Genomic DNA, 23,042 nt, shown 5'->3' with positions numbered 1-23,042 from the left:
CAGGGTCCCCACTTGCCTGCATGCCAATGACTGCATAGATGAAGAATATCATTGCGATGAGAAGAGCCACATAGGGTAAGGCCTTTGGGGATACGGGAGAAGGATAGATGCTCAGAGCCAGGCAGAGAACTATAAGCCCTAAAATGTACTGCTCTCTTGGCCTTGGCCTGTTGGGAGATGTAGTCCATCCTCAAAGTGCCCAGGACTACCAGTATCTCCCAAATTTAAACATAGCATTAACTAGAAGAGTAAGGTCAGTGAGGCCAGTGGCATGTTGGAGAGGGACAGTTTGAGAGGTATGAAGTGGGGGCCATGCATGGTCACAAGGATAGAGTGGGATATTACCTGGAAGGACTTGATGAAAGTCCAGAGCAATGTGCGAATCCCTTCACCCTTACTGAGAAGCTTGACCAGCCGCATAACTCGGAAGAGGCGGAAGAAGGTAATAGAAATGCGGGAGCTGTCCTCAGAGCTCTGGAGTTGAGGGGTACAGTACGGATGCTTAGTTCACATTTACCTCAGCCCCTTCCCTGTGTCATGCTTTGGTCTGTCTCAGCCCCCAAACCCCTCAGAATTCCTGCCTCAGGGTGGTCAGAGAGCATTTCTAAATACTCTTTAGGAAGGGAGGAAAGGAAGAAGGGAGGAAGGGAGGGAAGGAGGGAAGAAAGGGAGGGAGGGAGAGATGGAAGGAGGGAGCAAGGGAGGGAGGTAGGAAAAAGGGAAGCAAAGGATTCCTGTTGTAAGGAAGAACTACCTCGCCAAGGTGGCCACCATTCTGGAAGGAGATATGGCCAAGACAGAGGTGACAGTGAGTATGATGAGATCACAGGCCCAAATGATCAAGGGGAGAAATGATGGAGAAGATATAGGGTATGCCAGTAGGATTATTATTCAGGGGATGAGGGGAAAGTTAAGTGATAGTGGGTCATGATTATTGTGGAAAAAGTTGGTAATGAGGGTGGAAGGCAGAGGACAGGGTAAAGGAGATGATGAAGGAGAGACATTGGAACAAAATAAGGAAATAATGGAGCCAACAGTTTGTGGAGATGATGGAGTTGAGAGAGCCAATGGAGAACACAACGGAGAAGCCAGTGATGGAGTTATGGAGCCAGTAGTATTGTCAGTCAAGTCGACAGAACCGTGTAGTAGCCAATGGAGATGTTGGAGCCAGTGGTAGACAGTGGTAATGATACAGCCATGAAAGAGCCGGTGCCAGAGATGTTGAAGTTGTTGGAAGAAACAGAACCAATGAAGCAGTCAGAAAAGATGATGGAGCCAAAGCAGGAGTCAGTGGAGATGATGGAGCCAGTGGAGGAGGATGTACAGGCAATGAGAGAGATAACAGAAACAATAGGCAAGGCATTTTAGGAGCTGGTGGAGTCTGTGGATAGGTTGCAAAATGGAATGAGGGATCTGGTAGAGGGGAGACTTTGGCTGAACCCAACAGGGATTCAGAAGAGATGGAGCTAGAATGAGGAGCACTGAGTCTCCAGAAGTGGGGGTAGGGGGGATATGAATGGGAGCCACCCACCCATGTGAAAGAGAGCCCTGGGCTAGAGGTGTGGGAAGGTTTATGGGGGGAGTGGGTTGTGGAGAGGCCAGTCCTCACATTGACTTCAGTGACAGCAATGTCCACTACGCTGCCCACCACAATAAGAGCATCAAACGTGTTCCAGGCATCGGTGAAGTAATGCTGCAGACAGGAGAAAAGCAGTGACAAAGCTAGCAAGCCAAAATAGTCAGTAGTGATAGGGACTATTGAAGAGACAGGGCCTGACTAGGACCATACAATGGGCCTGCACCTTTATCCCTCTCATACCTTAGTCTTATGATTTTTCGATTGCTGCCCCTCCCCCCAAGAGCTCTGCAATGTGCTCCACCACAAAGGAATTCACTAATTAGGGATAGGTCTAAGATTGTGGGGCACCTTGGGTTTGAAGGCGATGATTTTGAGCACCATCTCAATAGTGAAGAGACCAGTGAAGACCATGTTGAGGATGTCCATGGCGTAGTTGAAGGGAGCAGTCTGCTCATAGTGCTGGGGGGGAAAAGTCAGATGGTGACAGAGTCTGAGGCAGAGACTTCAGCCAGATATTCTCTGGCCTGGGCTGAGTCTAGGGATGTGATAACATTATGGGTTGGCCAAACTTCTCATAAACCTTCTTCCCATTATGGATACTGGAAAGCCCAGTTACTGATTCCTATCTTTTCTTTCAGCAAGGCAAGTCAGTTCTGACCATTGAGCCATAAACATAGGTCTGATGCTGATTGGAAGATTCTGTGAAAAATATTTTGCTAGTCAATAAAAAGCTCAAAAAAAAGGGCCCCATGATGCAATTCTCCCTCTTTTTTTCTGTGTTGAATGTTGTTTTGATGTCTGGTGCTATAGCAGAAATCTTGTGACTATGACATAATAACCATGAGAATGAAAGTTAATTTTCTAAGAATGGTGAAGCAGAAAGGCAGACAGAGCCTGGGTCCCTAATGAGCAAGAGTCTACCTCTGTACTTCTCATTATGTGAAGGAATTACCTTACTTCATTGACTTCAGGATGCTCATCTTTTTACATTTTAGCACCTCTAAAGTTGAGGTACATTTTATAATCAGTAGGAACTGGCCCCTGGACTTTTTTTTCCCCCCAAGAGATTGTTATTACAGGGCATGTGCACTCACCAGAGAGATGGAAGGAGACAGAGGAACAGAAAGCAAGAAATCACCCCTCCAGGGAGGATGGCCATGCCACAATCCCTTCTCCTCCATTCTTCTCTTGGGATTTTGGACACGCATGCACAAGCACCTGGTGTGAGTTTAAGCCTGCCATGTCTGGGACTCGAACTGTGGATGGCCATGTGGGAGTCCAGCAACATAACCATTATGCCATTCGCTGGTCCCAGACTCTGGCCATTTTTACCACATTCTTACATGTCTGAAATTGGGATGCAACTTACAATGATCAATTTTGGATTTGAAGAAATGTGACAAATGTCTTTATAGTTAGGTCTCTGTCAATTGGTTTTTGTTTGTTTGTTTGTTTTTTGTTATTTGCAGCCTAAATCATTCCAAATCACTCATTGGAGAGAATAGGGTCAGTTGTCTGACAGGGGTCAGGGTGGGCACTCAGACCTGCATGGCTAGGGCAACCGTGTTGAGTAGGATGAGCAGGAACATGAGGTACTCGAAGGCAGTGGAGTTCACAGCAGCCCACACACGATACTGATGCGGGTTCTTGGGGATGTAGCGGCGGAGTGGCTGGGCCTTGAGAGCATATTCCACACACTGGCGCTGCAGACCAGTGCAGGGCATAAGTGAGAAGCGGAGTCCTGAGGCAAGGGGAGAGGGATTGGTGGCCATGGGTAGCAGGTTAGGAATCAGAGATCACCTGGTTCTTGTCCAGCTCACAGTTTTGGTACTCCTGCTCTCCCTGAGCACGGAAGGTAATGATGACGAAGCCCACGAAGATGTTCATCATGAAGAATGCAATGATGATGATGTAGACAATGAAGAACACCGAAATCTCCACTCGGTAATTATAGATGGGGCCCTTGTCCTCTGCATGTGCATCAATGGCCTTGTATAGCAGCCTGTGGAAATCAGTGTGGGGTAAAGGTAGGGGCAGTGAGGGACTATTTCAGCTGCCTGAGACCTACCTCAGACCACCTTTCATAGACACCCCTGAATCTCCTGCCTGTCACCCCAAAGACCCCTAACCACTTGGAAGTTCCACAGGTATTCTATAAGTTCTCCACTAGGCTCTCAGAAAGTCCAGAATACCCTGCCCCAATCCCCCAGAGAGACCCAGAGACCTACACAGCTCTTCAGAGAATCCCGAACTAGACTCTCAAAGACCTTGAGATACTCTAAATTTCTATAGACCACTAAATCCCTTTCTCCAGTCACCTGGAGATTCCCATGTAGGTCCCCATAATTTTCCCACAAGCCCCCAAAGATTTCTAAGTCCCCTGTCTCATCAACTTAAATCTTCTCCTTCCCAAAGATGGGTGCTCCCAAGACTTGCAGAGTTCTCTGGAAAACCCTGAATCCCCTATTGGATTTCCTCAGAGGCCCCCCCTTTATATTCTCCCCAGACTTCCACCTAGCTCCCCTAAACTCTGCCCAGTCCTCTCTAGACTAGTCTCTCAGAGACCTCTACTCTGTTCCTAGAGATTCCTTACACAAGGCCCCAAAGAACCCCCAGCCACCTTCTAGGAGACCCCCATCTTGTCCTCTGGTGCACCCACTAGTCTCCAGAAAAATTCTATCAGGTTTCAAAAGACCTTCATCACATCCCCAAGGTATACTCCCACCTCTTCCCAGGATATCCCAACCCAGTGTTCCAGACACTCCTGCCCGACCCATGTCATCCCTAGGCCCCATTCCTCACGCAGGCCAGCCTCCAAAAGTGGAGACAGTGAACAGGGCCATCATGGCTGAAAGGACATTATCAAAGTTGAAATCGCTGTTGACCCAGAGCCGTTCCCGGACCAGGGGCCGTGACACATCTCCATCAGGGTAGATCAGGAAGGAACCCCTGTAGATGTTGCAGACAGGGTAAGTATGTGAGGAGGGGTGGGCAGCTTTGGAAAAGGGTCTGGAGACCCCAACATGGATGCAGTGGGGCATAGTAGTAGAGCTAGATAACCTGGATTCAAGTCCTTTTCCTTGATTTCCTGGCTGGGTGACCTCAGGCATTTAACCTCTCTATGCTTCAATTTTCCTAATAACAACAGAATCTATTTCCTGGCTTGTCATAAGATTAAATAAGTCAATAAATGAGACTAATGTCTGGCACATAGCTGGCACTGTATCATCATTATCATTGTATCAGCATTGCCACCCAGGAAAAAGTAATACTACTAATAATCAACATTTATCAGTGCTAACTATATGCCAGGCACTGTTCTAGGCTTTCTCTGTAGTCACTTCTCTTTTTTTTTTTTTTTGGAGAGGTTTTCGCTATAGGGCGTGTGCGCTTGCCAGACAGACAGACAGAGAGACAGAAAGCGAGAAATCACCCCCCAGAGGGGATGGTTACACCACAATCCCTTCTCCTCCATTCTCCTCTCGGGATCTTGGGCATGCACGCACATGCGCCCAGCGTGAGTTTTAAGCCACCGGATCCAGGACGCGAACCGCTGTCGACTACGTGGTAGTCCAGTGACATAGCCATTACGCTAACTGCTGGTTCCCTGTAGTCACTTCTCAAAGCAACTTGGTGAGGTAGGCACTATTTTAGTCCCCATTTTTCAGTTGAGTGAAATGAAACTTAGCAAGGTTAAGAAAGGCACCTAATAGGTCATCAGGTGGCGTGGTGGTTAAGGTGTTGAATCCCACACAGTTGACTCTGTGGTTCAGGTCAGAGACCCTGCGGTTTGAAAAACACTCTGGGGAGTGTGCATGAGTGCCTAAAACCTTGAGAGGAGAACTGAGAAGGAACTGTGGTGTGGCTATCCCTCCTGGAGGGTGCTTTCTCACCTTTCCCATTCTCTGTCTCTCTCTGGCAAGTACACACGCCATCTGGCAAAAATCTTTGAGAGAGAGTAGTAAAAAAAAGAGAAAGAAAAAGAGAAAGAAAGAAGAAAGAAAGAAAGAAAGAAAGAAAGAAAGAAAGAAAGAAAGAAAGAAAGAAAGAAAGAAAAAGAAAGAAAGGAAAAAAAAGGCACCTAAGTCTCATGAAGTGGATTTGGGGCAGGAATGTCTGACTTCACAGCCCATGCTTTTTAATTTTTTTTTTTTTTTAGTTTGCCAGAGGACATGTGCACTTGCCAGAAAGAGATGCAGAGAAAGGTAGAGAGAGAAAGCGCCCTGTCATGGGGCATAGTCATGCTGAAATCTCTTTCCTTCCACAGGGCGTGTGTGCTCTCTGGAGAGAGAGAGAGAAAAAGAGAGGGAAAGTGAGAAATCACATCCTGGGGGTATGACCATGCCATAATCTCTTCTCCTCTATTCCCCTCTTGGGATTTTGGGCACACATGCACATGTGCTCATCATGATGTCTAGCGTGTTTGTCAAACTACCAACTTTAGAACCAAAACCATGTGGTCAGCCATGTGGAATCTTAATTTCTTAATCCCTTAGGGCTATGGTGTGGGTCCAAAAGCCCATGCTTAACACTATCCTCTATGGGGGCCTCATGATGGAAGAAGGGGGTGGGGGGGCGGCATGTGGACAGTGGTACAGCTGTAATGCTCTATGAGGCTGACCAACACGGGAAAATTCTGTGTTTTCTGGGTTCAGAGAGACCCCTCTGAGTATTCCAGGCATGCCTGTGCTCATGATCTGGGGCTGGTTAAGGCTAGGAGTGAATCACAACATGAGAACCCTGTTGGGAGTGCCTTATCTCTCTCTGTCTCCATCTATGTCTCTCTTGCTAATGGAAGAAATAAAGAAATAAACTTTTTAAAAAGATGAAAGCTGGGGACTCAGAGTGGAGTTGGGGATTGCTGGGGTGTCTGGAGTGCATTGTAAGTAACTTTAAGGAATGTGGAAAGGGGATTGGGGGGAGGATTGGGGGCCTCAGAGATATGAGGACCTCTGCAGTTCTTGGGAGAGTTCTGGGTTTATCTTGGGAGTTTGGGGAATTTCTGGGAGTTTGGGGGGCCTTGGAGAAATTTGGATATCTCTGTAGTTTTAGAGAGGAAGCCCCAGAGGCTTCAGGGACCTCAGTAAGATCTAGTGGCCTCTACAGCCTTTGGGATGGATCCCGGGTTCCATGGGGCAGAGTCTCAGGCACTCACTTGCATTCTTGTGGGGTGTGTTTGGCCTCATCAGTGCAACTGTAGAATTTGCCCTGTAGGGAGGACATCTGTCAAGCAGGTTCATCTTTCACTCCTCACCTTGACCCCAGCCTGGGCATCCCTCCAGTGTTTCCCCCACCTTGAAGAGCTGTACACCGATGCAGGCGAACATGAATTGTAGGAGTGTGGTGACAATCATGATGTTCCCGATGGTCCGGATGGCCACGAACACACACTGCACCACGTGCTGCAGATACCCACGCATATGGCTAATGGACACTTCTGGCCAGTATGGTCATAGGGCAGGGTCTCTAGTCATAGATTTGGCTCAGGGACTTTGTCCAGGGACAGATGGCCACAGACCAGGGATATGTGGTTGGGAAACATGGCCAACAGGCAGTGATGTGGTGCAGGAATATGTGGGCAGCAACCAGGAATGAGTGTTTGCTAAGTAGGATTATGAGGCTACAGGTCAAGGACTAGGATCAGAGAAATCTGGTCACTAGTAAGGAATGGTCACTTGTAAGGAACATGGATGGGCTAGGCCACATGACTAGCATTCAAGAATGTGTGGTTACATATGGGTACAGGCTTCGTGGTCATGCATCAGTGCAAATAGCCAGCTTTATTGGTGATCCTGGCCTTAGGCACAGGCAGGGCAGGGCCTGGGCCTTGTGGGTTTGGGTGGGGTGGGGTTACCTTGAGTCCTTTGGCCCTGTTGATGGCTCGGAGGGGTGGGAGTACTCGGAGTACACGCAGAATCTTTACCACCGAGATAGCGCTGGAGCTGAGGATAAGGCAGTCCTCAGGCTCTGGCCCAGACCTGGCCCTGGCTCTGGGAGAAATGGGGTAGGCGTGGAGGTGTCACTTACTGGATGCCAAAAGAGATGAGAGACACACTGACCACCAGCAGATCCAACAGATTGAACCAGCTACGACAGAAGGAACCACGATGCAAGAAGGCTCCGAACACTGTCATCTGAAGACAGGAGGACATTAGGCTAGAGTCCAGACCTGGGGAATGTTAGTGTGGGGTAGGGGAGGAAATAGGGACAGAAGAGGTGGACTGCAGGGATGGGTGGGGAGTGTGTTGGGGCAACTGATGGTATGATTGGAGGCCCATTAGTCACCTTTAATAGAATCTCCACAGTGAAAATGGAGGTGAAGGCATAATCGAAGTATCCCAGAATCTGGGTGGGGGGAGAAAGAGGAGGAGTCATTGAGTCATGACTGAAGGGCAGATGTGCATGTGTGTGTGTACTTCTCTATGTAAGTTTAACCAGCATTCTCTCTCTCTGTCTTTCATCATCAAGGACTTCTCTATGAGCCAAAAGCCTTGGCTGTTAGAAAGACTAAGGTTTGGGGCCAGCAGGTGGCATGGTGGTTAAGGTGTTTGACTCCCACGTGACTAGCCACGGTTCGAGTCCTGGACTTGGCAGCTTGCTTTCTCATTTTCCCTCTTCTCTCACTCTCTCTCTCCATCTCTTTGGTCAAATAAAAAATTAATATAATAACAAATAAAATTAAATAAATAAATAAATACTTATAAGAAAAATAATATACATTAAAAAAAAAAAAGAAAGACGAAGGTTCAAATGTGGACCTTTCTGCCTCAGCTCCATGGGTGCTCTCAGTCTTCTTAACCTTTGGAACACAGCTTCCTGCTCAGCTGAATACTGATAAACTCCCTGGCACTTCACCAAATTGTAGCACACAGTCAAGACTGGCACTGCAGTGGCTGTCTTTATTGATCCTTTCTCTTGACCTAACTCACTCCACCCTAGCCCCAGCCTGTGCCCACTTGGACACTCCTGGGAGTGTCCCCCAGTCCCTAGCCAAAGTCTCACGTGGTTGCGGAAGGAGTGGGCACGGATGGGGTCCTCAGCGGCCAGGGACACACTGCTGAGGATGATAAACACCAGGATGAGATTGGTGAAGATGTGATGGTGGATGAGGGTGTGGCAGGCCTTCCTCAGCCTGGAGAGAGGAGAGGGCTGCTCTCAGATCTCAGGACCAGAGTTGATCAGGGCTGCCCGAAGGGACAGCTCTGGTCTTATTGCAACAGGCTATGCCCCTGCTCCCGCCTTGGCTGCCCTGTGGCCTTCACCTGTCCCAGCCCCTGTCACACCCCATACTCACGGGTTGGTTTGGCTGAGGCAGAAAAAGGCACTGCCCTCAGGGATGGGTACCACTTTCTCCTTGGGTACAACTTCCTGTAGGAGTTCTACATGCCCTGCACCCTCTTCCTCTTCTTCCTCTTCCTCTTCCTCCTCCTCCTCTTCCTCCTCTTCCTCTGCGCCTGGCACCATAAAAAGAGCAAAAGAAAAAATTAACTGAGAAAATTGATTTAATGTACCTAGGAAGGTCCTTGTTGCATGGCAGTCTTCCTATTTTCCAACAAGAATGCCACCTCCTCAGGGAATGGGTTTTAGTCTTTGTGCACTACTAACCCCAGCACCACTGTCCCCAGCACTTAGGATGGTGCCTGGGAAACAGTTGGAGCTCAGTAAATATGCACTAAATGAATATTGTATATACACTATCTTTTATAATAAAGGCTCTGAGAAGTTCTGCAGTAAATCAAAATATCTGTTTCTGTTCTTTTACCTCAGTGTTACCAAATGTTGCTGACCATTCTTCAAGTCCATTATTTTCAGGATGATCTTAGAGAAGACTGCTCCCCAGAGAGGAGAGTCTCAGGGGGCAGAAGTTGTCTGTCCCCAATATCCCATACCACCTCCACTCAGTCCTGCCCACTTGCCTGCTTCTTCATTCTTTGCACCTTCCTCTTCCTCATTCTGTCCACCAGGCACCTGGGGACAGGAAGATGAGGGTCACTGATGATTGAGGAAACACACCTGGGGATGGACACAGGGGAGGCATGGGAGGGATGCAATAATGGCGGAATGGATGGTCAGAGGATAGGGGTTAGAGCCACATACACATAGACAGGTGTTTATGGTAGTGGGAGATGTAGACAGTCACCAGGCTTCTAACTCACCAACATTCCATTCTCTTGTGGCAAGTTTCCCTCACTGCTCTTCTCCCTGTGTGAGGAAATAGGGGTGAATGCTGCAGATTGTGGCAGATGGGCAAGGCTGGGGGGAGTCATTGCCATCAAAACAGACTTTTCTTGGGTTCCATCTCACCTTCCACCTCTGTTCCCCACAGTCTGTTCTTCTCACAGAGCCAGAGGGAGCTTATGAAATCTTGTTTGGCAAGTGCTTTCTATGCTCACAACCCTCCTGTGGCTCTCCAACTCAGCAAAAGCCAAAATTCTCTCCCTGGCCCAGAATGTCTTCAATCTGGCCCTTCTATTCTCCTCCCATTTGACCTCAACTCCTACCACTCTCTTCCTTGCTCACTCCATTCTGACCTCATGGGTGGTTTTTTTGAATGTGCAAAGAACATTACCACCTCAGGACCTTTACACTTGTTATTCCCTTGCCTTGAATATGCCTCCCCAAGATATTTGCATGACTGAATTCCTCACTTCATTCAGGTCTCTGTTCAAATGTCACCTCCTCATAGAGACCTTTCTTGACTACCTTAAATAAAAATAGTAACCTATATGTCTCTTAAATAATTTCATTCTACTTTTTTCTTTATCACATATTATTTATTTATCTACCAGAAAGACAGAGACAGAGAGATAGAAAGCGAGAAATCACCCCCCAGGGAGGACAGCTACGTCACAATCCCTTCTCCTCCATTCTCCTCTCGGGATCTTGGGCACACACACACATGCGCCTGGTGTGAGTTTAAGCCACCTGGTCTGGAACTCGAACCACGGTCGACTACGTGGGAGTCCAGCGACGTAGCCATTACGCCAGCTGCTGGTCCCCACATATTATTTTTTTAAAAGTGTATTTATTTATCTTTTTCAAGAGAGAGAAAGACATCCCCAACTGGGCCTCATACTGAGATTCACCCCCAGGCTCAGCTGGTTGGATCATAGTCATGTGCATGCTCAGCATGCTCAGGAGGTTTAGGGATTCAAACTCAGGGTCTAGTAGCACTACCACTGCACCAGCACTTGGGCCCTCATTACATATTATTAACATATCCTTAAGTGATAGTATACATTCAATTGTTTGTGTTTTGCTTACTTTCCCTGACTAAAATGTCAACTCCATGAAGGACTCTGTCTGTCTTGGCCTCTGCTGTTTTCTCAGTGCCTAGAATAGCACTTGGCACTAAGTAGATGCTTGATAAATGCCCATTGAATGAAGGAGGATTGGCAGACTGTATTTGAAGGTGGGGACTACCATGGTAACCAGAGGAATCTCTGGTAATTGTGGGATGTATATGGGGTTTCCATTCAGGGATCTCAGGGAGAGATTGTCTTGGGGGTGGAGCCAGACTTCACCTGCCCTTGTCCTCCTTGGGAGTGCCTGTGTCTCCACTGGCCAGGTTGTCCACAGCAATGGCAAGGAACACGTTCACCAGGATGTCTGGCATGAGCTAAGGCTACAAAGGTTGGAGAAGCAGCCTGCCTGCAGATCACCCAGGTCCCTCATCCACCCTCTTATCCCTCTCCACACTGCATCCTCCCAAGGATTTGAGGATACAGTTGCCACAGATGAAGAGAATGATGAAATAGATGCACACAAGCATCCCTGGGAAGAAGGGGCCGCCGTAGGCCATGATGCCATCATACATGACCACGTTCCAGTCTTCGCCAGTCAAGATCTGGGGGAGGGGGTTCACAGTGAAGCTCTTGGGACCCCTACCCAAATACAGGGTTCCCTACCCTCCTCCAATTTTGGAGTCTTTAGGCCCCACCTGAAAGACAGTGAGGAGGGCCTGGGGGAAGGTGTCGAAGGTGCTTCGCTTGGTGTGGGTCTGGTCAAAGTTGAACTTTCCCCCAAACAGCTGCATGCCAAGCAGGGAGAAGATGATGATGAAGAGGAAGAGGAGAAGCAGCAAGGATGCGATGGATTTCATTGAATTGAGCAGAGATGCCACCAGATTGCTCAGTGATGCCCAGTGTCTGTAGCAGAGATGAAAGGGGACTGAGTTGATGCCACATCTCCCACAGAGTCAGGAGCCAGGGCAGGCTCCGGCCTGGGAGGTAAGGAGGCAGGCTAGGTTAAAACAGACTTTGCTATCAGGGTTGGAAGTGATTTTGGAGTTGGAGTGTGGTGAGAATAAGAAGTGAGGGGCAAGTTGACTTTGGGGTTAGGGTTTGCAGTTAGGGGTATACAGGAGATGAGGTTAGGATGGAGGTTTAGATGAAAGTTGGTGAAGCTATAATTGGATTTTAGGTTGAGATTGGGATGGGAATTGGGGATGAGGTTGTGGTTAGGAGATGTGGAATATTTGGGGGTGGAGGCAGAGTTCGAGATGTGGTTGGATGGGGATGTTATTGGACTGGGGCAGGAAATGAATGGCTGTTGGAGATACAGTGATGGCAAGGGGCTAGGGATGTGAAAGTTGTGTTCATGGACTGGTGCTGGTTGATGATTAATGACAGAGATGGGACTGGGAGTTAAGGGTGAGGTGGAAAATAGGGTTGGACTTGACTTTGGGTGTTGTGGTTGTAAAGGGCTTGTGAATGATGTGTGGTTGGGTGTTGAGGTTAGAGATGGTGTTATGGTTGGAGTTTGGGGATGGGTTTGGGTGGGGATGGGTATGCAGTTGAGTTCTAAGATGAAGTTGGGGATAATATTCAAGCAGGAGTTGAGGCTGAGGAAGGGGGAGGAAAGGGAATAGACACTCTTCCAGTAGATTCTAATCTCCATGAAAGCAGGAACTTGTGTTTGTTTTGATTCCTGGTGATTCTCTGGGGCCTGAAAGGATGCCCTGCATGCAGTAGGTACTTAATGAATGTCTGCTAAATGAATGGTGATGCAATGAAATTATCATTGGAGCTGGGGTGTGGACTGTTGTAGCTGCATTTGGAGTCCTAATCTTTCCCCATACACACACACATACCTGGTGACCTTAAAGATCCGGAGGAGGCGCACACATCGGAGCACTGAGATGCCTAGAGGCTGCATGGCTTCCACTTCCACCAATGTTGTCTCCAGGATGCCCCCACAGACCACGAAGCAGTCAAAGCGGTTGAAGAAGGAAGAAACATAGACAGAGGGGCCCAGGCCATACAACTTGAGAAGCATCTCCACCGTGAACAGACAGAGCAACACTTTGTTGGCGTATTCTATGGGGAGAGGAGCAGGGGTGCCTGGGCTGGCCAGTTTTCATGATGAAAGGGGTGGGGATGTCAGAACCATAGGGTGCTCTGGGGTAACTGGTATCAAGCCAGTTGCAGGCCAGGGGGTGGGGTTAGGGTTTGAGGTGAGTTTGTAAATCCGAGTGGGTGAGGTTTTGAGGGGTCTGGAGCTGAGGTGAGGGGCAGAATTGGGATAGGGGTTAGAGTCAGCCTCTATGAGTCCAGAAATACTGCTTCAAGGGTAGTGCTAGAATAAAAGGTTTAGTTGGGGCTAGGGCTGGTTTTGGGGTAGAGGTTAGAAGTGTGTTCACTGTTCAGTGTGGGTTGAGATGATAGTGAATAATAGAGCTAACACTTACAAAGTGCTAGCTCTTTGTGGGCCATGTAGTGTTCTAGGCACTTTTTACTTCAATTCATTTAATCCTCCTGACCACCCCATGAAGTACTATTATCACCTCCATTATGTGGATGGGGAAACTGAGGAACCGAGGAGTGAACTTGTCCAGACAGCATGGTGTTTAGAGCCTGGGTCCTGGAGCCAGGCTGCCTGGGTTCTAATTCTGGTTCTATCATTCCCTAACTGAATCCTGGGGTTAGTTTCTTAACCCTTGGTGCTTGATGCTCAGTAGTTTGCACCTTAGTATTTAATTCACATAAGGCTGTGATGAAGAAAAATTGCCTTAGTACCAAACATGTGAAGTGCTGAGAACAGAGCTTGACACATACAAGCACTGCTTAAGTGTAACTTACTAGGTGGGATGGGACAGGTTAAGGTTTCTTCACTTATTTGGGCAGGAAAACAGTGTCTGGGGGTCTGAGGCACCTTGGAGATCCTAGATTTGAGCTTCTGGGATGGAGAGAACAGGGGACTGGGGAGAGGGCTGTTAGGTTGGGGGGCATACCTTGGATCTGGGTAAGCCATATGGGCTGCCCGTGGTGCTCTGAGGCAATGGTCAGCGTGTTGAGGAAGACGAGTAGCAGCACAGCCCAGTAGCACACATTGGACTTCACGGCCCGCCTGCAGCGTGCCCGAAGGCCCCGGTTGGCACGACGAATGCGGCGACTGGGGGAAAGCAGAGCCCATTGGCTGTGATCACCTATCTAAGCCTGCCCTGGGGAGCTCAGGTCAGGGAGCCCAGAGGACATGAAGGGCTTCAAGGTGTAGTCATAGGGTCAAGGAGTCCTGTAACTTTCCCAACTTACCAGATACTGGTTTTCATGATTTTGTTTCTGGAAAAAAGTCAGGGCAGGAGATAGATGTCATAAGAGAGCAAAGGAGTCAGCAGCTGGGGCTGGAGGTTCAAGGGCTGAGGTCAAGGTTTGAAGCTAAAGTAAGGACTGAGGTCAGAGTCTGGACTGGACTCTGGGTTGGATCAGGGGTCAAGACCTGGGGGCCCTCACAGGCAGCGTGTACAGCTGGCCAGAGCTCCCTCCTCTTCCTCCTCATCGCCTGGGGTCTCTGCAATCGAACCGATGTCACTGGCTGGGAGACTGGCTGTGTGCAGGGTGGGAACAGAGATCAGAACCTGAAAACCCCAAGGGCCCTCCCTTAGCTTTCTCTGCCTACCCACCCTGTCCCTAGCCCCATTATCCCAGTCTGGCTGGACCCCCACCGTGGCTGCTGGTGGAGTGTGTCGAGCGAGTGGAGTGACTGAACCAGCGCAGACGTCCACGCCTTCTATTGGTCAGCTCAGCCAGTTGTGGCCCTGCGAGGACAGAGGGGACAGTTGGTGAGGACTGTCCGAGGGCAGGATTAGGGCACTATCTAGCAGAAGAGGTATTATTTGGAGTATTTGTCTCTGAGGCTGGGTCTAGATTCTGTGCCCAGAGCCATAACTGGGGGCTGGGTGTAGAGTTGTTGCAGATTGGGGCTGTGTCTCAGGAGGGCAAACCACGTTCAGGGCATGCATAGAGCAGGGAATGGGCCAGACTGGAGTTGCCTACGATGTCCAGCCCGGCCCTCTTCAGCCACAGAACCGAAGTTGCCATCTCCTGAGGGGTCCTCTGCATCCAGCTCCTCAGCCTGTGTGATCCAGTCCAGATAGCCCCGCAGGTCCTCTTCCAACTGCTGCTTCTCCCGCAGCTTCTGGAAGTCCCCTCTTGCTTTTGCTTTTTCCCTCTCCTTGGAGAACTCCCTGAGAGAGGAGGATAGAGAGTTAGGTGGGGGAGCTGATCTGATTCCCCCTGCCTTCATTGTTCCACTAGTATCTTAACTGTTTTTTTGCACATGCCAACCACATTCTAGCTTTGGAGATTTTGCTTGGAAGACTCTTCCTTCAGCTACCCACATGTCCCACTCCCTTATCTGTTCCATGTTTTTACTCAGATAACAGCTTCTTAAGGAGGCCCATCTTTTCTTTTTCTTTCACTTTTTTTTGAGGGGTTTTTGCTATCGGGCACGTGTGCTGGCCAGAAAGACAGAGAGAGACAGAGAGACAGAAAGCGAGAAATCACCCCCTCATGGGGGATGGCCACGCTGCAATCCCTTCTCCAAGGAGGCTCATCTTAACGCTCCTATTTATAATTGTAAGATCTTCCCATGTCTGTCTTTTTAAAAAAATAATTATTTTATTTTTTATTTATTCATTCATTTATTTTTTAATTTGATCAGAGAGAGACAGAGGGTGAGAGTGAGAGAGAAAGGAAGTGAGAAAGCAAGCCACCAGATTTAGGACTTGAACCCCAGTTGACCATATGGGAGTGTCCAGCACCTTAACCATCACGCCACCTGCTGGTCCCCACCCATGTCTGTCTTTTTTCTAGAGTATATGACTTTAATGAAGTTTATAAGTATGAAAGCAATACAATTGCTCTTATCCTTCCTTTCTTTCTGTAGCACACATTCCATATGAAACACTTTGTCTGTGTTATCTGTGTGTATGTGTTATGGGGTCTGATCATGTTGCAATCCTTCTTTTCTCTAGTTCATCTTGTCAGGATCCCAGGCACCTGTGCACATATCTGCCATGTTTTTCAAGCTGACAGGCTGGGATTCAAAGTTCAGTGGGCCCTGTGAGATCTGGCTAGCACTGCACTATGGGGTAACCCAGACTTATTTCCTGGGTATGTTGCTGTTGCCTGCCTATCCCTATCAAAATGTAATATCTAGGAAGGCAAGGATTTTTGTCTCTTTTTCCATTCCTAAAACAAGGCCTCCCACACAGTAGGTGCTCATGATTGAATGAAGGAGTATTTCAGATGGGTTTTGGAGGATGCCTAGTTTTCTGGACACCAAAAAGAAGGAGCAGGAGGGAGAGAATGTCTAGATCCCTCACCCACTCAGGACACCAAGCACAAGGTTGAGGACGAAGAAGGACCCAAAGATGACAAGGCTCACAAAGTACAACCAGGGCAGTTCATAACCCATGGCATCTTGCATCTGGGAAGAGACAGAATGCAAACCTTAGGGTAGTGTTGCTGGAGCCCTTGGGGAGCAAAAGCAAGTGCAGTCTCCAATCTGTGTGCACACTGTCCACCTTACCCAGTAAAGTACATCACTCCAGCCTTCCATGGTGACACACTGGAAGACAGTCAGCATGGCAAAGAAGAAGTTATCGAAATTGGTGATGCCGCCATTGGGTCCTGGCCAGCGGCCCCTGCACTCAGTCTGGTTCAGTGTGCACGCTCGCCCTGAGCCCGAAGATGCACAGGGTGATGGGTCCTCCTCCGCTTCCACATCTGTGGGAAGACTGGTACTTGGGGTTTTGAAGCTCACCAATACCACCCTGAGCCCCGCCCATCCAGGATCTAGATTTTTCTAAGACAAGGGCAACCTCTATTCTTGTCTTTAAAACTGAATCCTCCAAGATCCTTATTCTGAAACACTGGGAAGTTGTGAGTCCCACCCACAGGGATCTGGAGGAATGAGGCTGTAAATCCTGGACCAAGTCATGTAAATAAGTGTGGCTTGAGCCTAGGGGTTCAGTCTTGTGAATTTGGGAGAGTCTCCAAAAGAAGACAGAGGCAAAGCTTGGACTGAGATCTGAATGTATTGCTAATTGTGGAGGATAGAATCTCAAGTGTGAGACAGGGTCTACTGGCGAGGTGGGGTAGTACTCGGGATTTAGGATGGACTTTTGAGTATAAGGGTGGGATTTGATTATCTGGAGGTGGAGCCTGAGCCTGGGGGCGGAGTCTTGTAAATTTGAACGGGTTTCCTTGAGAACTGGATGGGGCCAAGGAGCCAGTGGAGTGGGTGTTCCCTGTTTGGGGAGGGGAGGGCTGGCTGACCAGATCCCAGGAAGTAGCACGTCTTGTGCATGCGTCCGAGAAACAGCTCGAGCCCGATGATGGCATAAATGATGATGACAAAGAGCACAAGCAGTGCGATGTGCAGCAGCGGCACCAGCGCCTTCATGATGGAATTGAGCACTATGTGCAAACCTTCAGAGAGGCAGAGGTGGGCGACATAGGGGCGGAGTCAACTCAGCCCCACCTCCAGCCCCACCATCAACCCCGCAGAGTATGCCACTCACTCGGGACCCCAGCCCCCAGCCTCAGTGGCCGCAGCACCCGAAACGCCCGCAACGCCTTCACATCGAAGCCCCCCGGCTTCCCTCCGGTATGTGGAGCATCTCCTGGCCGACCGGGGCCTTGCTCCAGCAACACGCTGAACAGCCTGATGGGGAAGCATGGGACAGAGAGGCAGGGGTCTGGCCCTCAGAAACCCCCTCCACCCCTTTCTTCTCCTCTGAAAGCCACAAGTCCCTGTAACTGGAAGTGCGAATGGATTTTTAAATATGTCAATATTCCTTATTCTGTCTACCAAACCAGGGGTAGTTTGATGCAGTCACTTCCCTGAGTCCCGAATTGAGCGAGCCTGGGATAGGAAGGCGAACTAGGGTAGGGTGACCTCGCAGACGCGCACCCGACTACGACGATGATGAAGTCAAGTAGGTTCCAGCCATTGCGGATGTAGGCGCTGGGGTGGAGTACCAGGCCATAGGCCACGATCTTGAGCACCGTCTCCACAGTGAAAATCACCAAGAATACATACTCCACTTGCTCCTGGGGGTGGAGTTGGGGCAGGTGGGAAGTGGAGGTGTCGTATGGCAATGCGGTTTGACAGAGGGGGTTGGGGATAAGCGGGGAACATAGAAGGGAAGCCAAGGGTGGGACTTTGCAGGGGTGGGCTGTCAGGGTCAGAGAGGGGAGGGCTTGACTGGAAGGCTTGAGGTGTGGCTCTACTAGGGCTGAATCTGATTGGAGATTGGGCAGGTGAGCCTTACCAGGTTGTGGTTAGCCGTGTTGGAGTCATCCTCAGGGAACGGGATGTAGACTCCCAGGGCCACGCAGTTGGCAAAGATCGTCAGCAGGATAAGGATGTCGAAGGGCCTCAGGTGGACACAGTCAAGGACCCAGGCAGATTGGTTTTGGAACCCACACACTCTCTTGGGCCCTCCTCACCCAGTGTTGACCCTTGACTCCATGGTGACCAGTCCTGACACATTCTGGGCTCCTGCCCCAGTCAAAGCCTTGTGATTGACCCTTCCACCCTGAAACCTTAATCATCTCTAACTCTTGCTATGATTTAACCCTTGACTCTTGACTCCCTGTGAACTTTACTTTTCCGAACCCCCTCTCTAATCCAGTTCTTGACCCTTAATCCCTGATGACCTCAGTTCTTCTCCATTTCAGCCCTGACCCTATCTTTGACTTGGTGCTCCAAAGACCTTTACCCCTGACCCCTGCTCTTGACCTTCCAGGATGCTTCCACTCCACGATGCTGATGCAGGAACGCCGCAGGGGATTGGCCAAAGTGAGGCAGAAGAGTGCCCGTGGTGACCGCTGGGCACTGGCCACTGCCACAGTCTTGTGTTTGCTGTGTTGGGTTCTTCGCTTAGGGGTCCCTGGACCTGATGTCCCACTGCTTTCATCCCCCACAGCTGGGGGCTCAGAGCACAGCCCCCATTCAGGACCCGGGCCTGCTCCATTGGCTGAACTGGGCTCTGGGATGGTATCTGTGTGGAGAAATCAAGTCAGGGAGGGACAGAGTATTTGAGCAATCATGACTGCCTCCCACTGATCCCATCTCTCTGTCTGAAGGAAGGAGAGAAGAACATGTAAAATGAAGGAGAATTTGGGGTGTCTGAATTAAGGGTTTGGGGTAAGTTGGTGTTGAGGTTAAAATTGGGGGTAGATTGAGAGTTTTTAGGGGAGTGGAGGTGAAGCTACATTTCCAAGTAAAGTAGGTTTTGTGCTAGACTTGAAGGTAGAGTTTAAATTTCCATGGAGTAGGAATAGGGGTCAGCAGGTGGCATGGTTAAGGGCGCTGGACTCATACATGACTGACTGTCCCTCGGTTGCTCTGGTCAAACTTAAATAAATAAATAAAGTTAAATAAAATTACTCTTACAAATTTTTCAGGGAGTAGGATTATGTTTATAGTTGGTGGCAATATTTTTAAATAGATTTTAGATTTTTGCCGTAGGGTGTGTGCGCTTGCCAGAGAGAGAGAGAGAGAGAGAGAGAGAAAGCAAGAAATCACCACTTGGGGTATGGCCACGCTGCAATCCCTTTTCCTCCATTCTCCTCTCGGGACTTTGGGCACACACACACGCACCCAGCATGAGTTTCAAGCTACCGGGCCTGGGACTTAAACCATGGTCAGCCACATGGCAGTCCAGTGCCTTAACCACTACGCCACCTGCTGGTGTCAAATTTAAGGTTAAGTTTGAATGGTAGATTTTGGGTTGGAGTGGGGTTAGGTTTGAGTGGGGTTGAAATTTGATTTAGGATTAGGACTGGTTGAATGAATTGGGATTATTATTAGGATCAAGGTTAAGGTTGCAGTTGAGTTTTGAATGGGATTTGAATTTTGCATTGGGATTTTCAACTGAGGCTATCTCCAGTTCCCATGGCCTTGTTTCAGCCTTCAAGGGTGAGTAGGTTGGCCTGGTTAAGATCTTCAGCTTTAGAGGAAACATGCTGTCTGAGTTTAAATTCTGACTTGTAGCACTTTGTAGCTGTGTGGTGCATGACCAACTGTAATCTCTCTGAACCTCAATTTCACCATTTTTATAATAAGGATGATAATAAGAATACCAACAGTATAGGGGTGTTGTGAGAATGAAAAGAATTCACCATTCAGAAGAATTCCTGACATAGTATTATTCCCATTTTGCAGGTGAGGACATTGAGGCAGAAAGTTTAAATGACTTGAAGTCGTTGAATTGAGAGTCAAACTCAGACAGTCAGACTCCAGGGCCCTTACAATTTACCACCATCAAGTACATGTTCTCCCTGTCTTTTTGTTGTTGTTGCTGCTCTGTTTTTAAAAGGGCCTGTGCTCTTTCTGTAAAGTCAGAGACTGCACTCACGAACATTACTGACAGCTGAAGATTGAGGTTAAGGTTAGGTGACTTTAGAGCACATGGTAAGGTCTGTATCCAGGCTGGGGTTTGGACTCTTAACGGGGGCTTGCCTTCTGGTTGGTAGAGTTTGTGTTATGGGGCTGACTTGAGCTGGAGTTGGGGTGGGTGCTAGGACGGGCTAGGGCTAAGATGGAGGTTAAGTTCATTTGGCAGCTAATGTTGTGGATGGGGCTGGGAGGTCATGGAAAGGAGTGTCTGGAGCAGGCTAAGCGACAGGGCTCAGGTGAGAGAGAGGCTCAGGTGGCAGAAAGGATGGCTGGAATGGGAACAGGGTGGATGTGATTCTGCTCCTCCGGAGGTGCTCCATGGGTGGGGTTCGGGTGGGCAGGGGTGGGTCAGAGGGACTGAGGGTGGAGCAGAGCCCAGGCTTGCTCCAAGGGTCTGCAGGGGTGGAAGGCTGCTCTCACCTTTCCCGCCTTCAGATTCCGACATCCTTCTTTCGAGATTGAAGGGCCATCTGCACCCCGCCATCAGACAGTCAGACTCCAGGGCCCTTACAATTTACCACCATCAAGTACATGTTCTCCCTGTCTTTTTGTTGTTGTTGCTGCTCTGTTTTTAAAAGGGCCTGTGCTCTTTCTGTAAAGTCAGAGACTGCACTCACGAACATTACTGACAGCTGAAGATTGAGGTTAAGGTTAGGTGACTTTAGAGCACATGGTAAGGTCTGTATCCAGGCTGGGGTTTGGACTCTTAACGGGGGCTTGCCTTCTGGTTGGTAGAGTTTGTGTTATGGGGCTGACTTGAGCTGGAGTTGGGGTGGGTGCTAGGACAGGGGCTAGGGCTAAGATGGAGGTTAAGTTCATTTGGCAGCTAATGTTGTGGATGGGGCTGGGAGGTCATGGAAAGGAGTGTCTGGAGCAGGCTAAGCGACAGGGCTCAGGTGAGAGAGAGGCTCAGGTGGCAGAAAGGATGGCTGGAATGGGAACAGGGTGGATGTGATTCTGCTCCTCCGGAGGTGCTCCATGGGTGGGGTTCGGGTGGGCAGGGGTGGGTCAGAGGGACTGAGGGTGGAGCAGAGCCCAGGCTTGCTCCAAGGGTCTGCAGGGGTGGAAGGCTGCTCTCACCTTTCCCGCCTTCAGATTCCGACATCCTTCTTTCGAGATTGAAGGGCCATCTGCACACAGCCCCCCTCTCTTCCCCCAGCTTTGGAGGGATTAAGGTCACAGGGCGGGGCAATAACAGGGTTGGATGGGAGGGAGAACAGGGGCGCAAATGGGACATTTGCGGGCTGGAGCCTGGCAACAGAAAAGGCATCAGTGAAACGTTTAACATGCTCCAAATAATTAGAAACTAAAATAAGAAAAAATGGTATCATTTTCCAACAGTATCTGAAGTTTTAAGTATGTCAGAAAAAGCTAAAATAATATGTGTGTGGCCCAACTGTGGTGGTGCAGATGTAACCCAATGCTTTGTAATGCTGGAAGCCACGGGAGTTTTGTTCCTGGGTCAATTTATACATGCTGGGGACACACACATGAATGTCCCTGATCCTAGAGGGCTGGAAAAAGCTGTGGGGGAGGGATTTCAGTGTGAGACTCCATTAAGATTACCTCTCTTCTTTTCTCCCTCTTGTTCCCCCCACTGCTTCTGTCATGAAAAAAAATAAACAAACTTAAAAATATACATACGCTAGCTGGCCTCATGGCCTGGTGGCTAAGGGAGCTGGATCTCCCATGGCTGACAGCTGGCAGTTCAAATCCCAGACTGGGTGGCTTGAAAAACACACCAGGCACATGTGCATACCTGCCCCAAATCCCAAAAAGATGAGGAAAATGAAGGAGAAGGGATTTTGGCATGACCACGCCACACTGGGGTGTGCTTTCTCCTTCTCCCTTACTCTCTGTCTCTATCTCGGAAGTTCACATGCCCTCTGGCAAATTTTAAAGAAAGGATGTATGAGGGCTGGCAGGTGACTTGGTGGTTAAGGACACTGGACTCCTGTGTGGTCGACCGCAATTCGAGTCCTGGACCTGGCGGCTTGCTTTCTAATTTTAGTATATGTGCTGCCAAAGCAAGCACAGCAACTTGCTTTCTCACTTTCTCTCTCTCTCCCTCTATGGTCAAATTAAAGTAAATAAATTAATAAATGAGGTTAAAAAAAAAACAACCCAGAATGTATGTATGTGCAATATATCCATGGAAAAAATGATAAAATATTGTCAGATATTAAAGGGCACCTAAATAAGTGAAGAAATAGATAATGTTTACAGATCAAAATATTCAATATTGTGAAAATGTCAAAGCCTTCCAAAGTGGGGCCAGTTGATGATGTGGAGGTTAATGTAGCTGGATCAAATGTGGCTGACTGTGAGGTTTGGGTCTTAGACTCAGAGGCTTGAGAAATGTGCCCAGTGTATGTGCATGCGTATCCATAATCCCAAGAGGAGAATGGAAGAGAAGGGACTGTGGTCTGGCCATTCTCCCTCCGGGGGGTGCTTTCTCACTTTCCTTCTCTGTCTCTGTCTCTCTGTCTTTGTCCAGCAAACGCATGTGCCCTATAGCAAATATATTTTTAAAAAATCTTTCCAAAGCAGTCTAGTAGTTCAACGCAATCCAAAACAAAATCTCAAAAGATTTTTCTGAGAAATTTGACAAATTGATTCTAAAATCAGTATATTGATGTATGAAGGACATAGAAAAGCCAAAATCCTTTGAAAGAAAACAGGATGGGAGGACTTGCCATATTTGATATCAAGGCTTGTTATAAAGCTACAATGATCAAAAACAATAGATTCAGAACATGAGCCATACAAACAT

General features: G+C 48.7%; 1 protein-coding gene across 4 annotated transcripts in view; it reads right to left on the bottom strand.

Annotated features, from left to right (window-relative positions):
- The window catches only part of CACNA1F (calcium voltage-gated channel subunit alpha1 F), a 28,873-nt gene extending 8,159 nt beyond the window's left edge, over nucleotides 1-20,714 (bottom strand). The window contains exons 1-34 of one of the 4 annotated variants that reach the window (XM_006163503.1): nucleotides 20,653-20,714; nucleotides 18,620-18,637; nucleotides 18,138-18,243; nucleotides 17,777-17,916; nucleotides 17,385-17,527; nucleotides 17,140-17,292; nucleotides 16,391-16,587; nucleotides 16,185-16,288; nucleotides 14,854-15,044; nucleotides 14,523-14,615; nucleotides 14,311-14,404; nucleotides 14,113-14,139; nucleotides 13,812-13,972; nucleotides 12,672-12,897; nucleotides 11,520-11,727; nucleotides 11,306-11,426; nucleotides 11,104-11,188; nucleotides 9,736-9,781; nucleotides 9,496-9,547; nucleotides 8,874-9,027; nucleotides 8,582-8,711; nucleotides 7,865-7,924; nucleotides 7,607-7,713; nucleotides 7,434-7,521; nucleotides 6,874-6,981; nucleotides 6,735-6,787; nucleotides 4,382-4,528; nucleotides 3,380-3,581; nucleotides 3,124-3,282; nucleotides 1,928-2,038; nucleotides 1,610-1,693; nucleotides 755-775; nucleotides 346-474; nucleotides 17-82 (exon numbers count right to left, since the gene is read on the bottom strand). In XM_006163503.1, coding sequence (XP_006163565.1) covers nucleotides 17-82; nucleotides 346-474; nucleotides 755-775; nucleotides 1,610-1,693; nucleotides 1,928-2,038; nucleotides 3,124-3,282; nucleotides 3,380-3,581; nucleotides 4,382-4,528; nucleotides 6,735-6,787; nucleotides 6,874-6,981; nucleotides 7,434-7,521; nucleotides 7,607-7,713; nucleotides 7,865-7,924; nucleotides 8,582-8,711; nucleotides 8,874-9,027; nucleotides 9,496-9,547; nucleotides 9,736-9,781; nucleotides 11,104-11,188; nucleotides 11,306-11,426; nucleotides 11,520-11,727; nucleotides 12,672-12,897; nucleotides 13,812-13,972; nucleotides 14,113-14,139; nucleotides 14,311-14,404; nucleotides 14,523-14,615; nucleotides 14,854-15,044; nucleotides 16,185-16,288; nucleotides 16,391-16,587; nucleotides 17,140-17,292; nucleotides 17,385-17,527; nucleotides 17,777-17,916; nucleotides 18,138-18,243; nucleotides 18,620-18,637; nucleotides 20,653-20,714 — 3,846 coding nt within the window. Of the gene's footprint in view, nucleotides 1-16; nucleotides 83-345; nucleotides 475-754; nucleotides 776-1,609; nucleotides 1,694-1,927; nucleotides 2,039-3,123; nucleotides 3,283-3,379; nucleotides 3,582-4,381; nucleotides 4,529-6,734; nucleotides 6,788-6,873; nucleotides 6,982-7,433; nucleotides 7,522-7,606; nucleotides 7,714-7,864; nucleotides 7,925-8,581; nucleotides 8,712-8,873; nucleotides 9,042-9,495; nucleotides 9,548-9,735; nucleotides 9,782-11,103; nucleotides 11,189-11,305; nucleotides 11,427-11,519; nucleotides 11,728-12,671; nucleotides 12,898-13,811; nucleotides 13,973-14,112; nucleotides 14,140-14,310; nucleotides 14,405-14,522; nucleotides 14,616-14,853; nucleotides 15,045-16,184; nucleotides 16,289-16,390; nucleotides 16,588-17,139; nucleotides 17,293-17,384; nucleotides 17,528-17,776; nucleotides 17,917-18,137; nucleotides 18,244-18,619; nucleotides 18,870-20,652 lie in introns of all 4 variants that reach the window. The other 3 variants (XM_006163501.1, XM_006163500.1, XM_006163502.1) reach the window with 3 other exon arrangements.
- Nucleotides 20,715-23,042: the final 2,328 nt, after the last annotated feature.

Source organism: Tupaia chinensis, unplaced genomic scaffold, assembly GCF_000334495.1.
Source record: "Tupaia chinensis unplaced genomic scaffold, TupChi_1.0 Scaffold142384_1, whole genome shotgun sequence".
In the NCBI taxonomy this organism is placed as follows: Eukaryota; Metazoa; Chordata; class Mammalia; order Scandentia; family Tupaiidae; genus Tupaia; species Tupaia belangeri.
The sequence above is the reverse complement of the archived record's forward strand: the minus strand, read 5'-3'. Positions and strand labels throughout refer to the sequence as shown.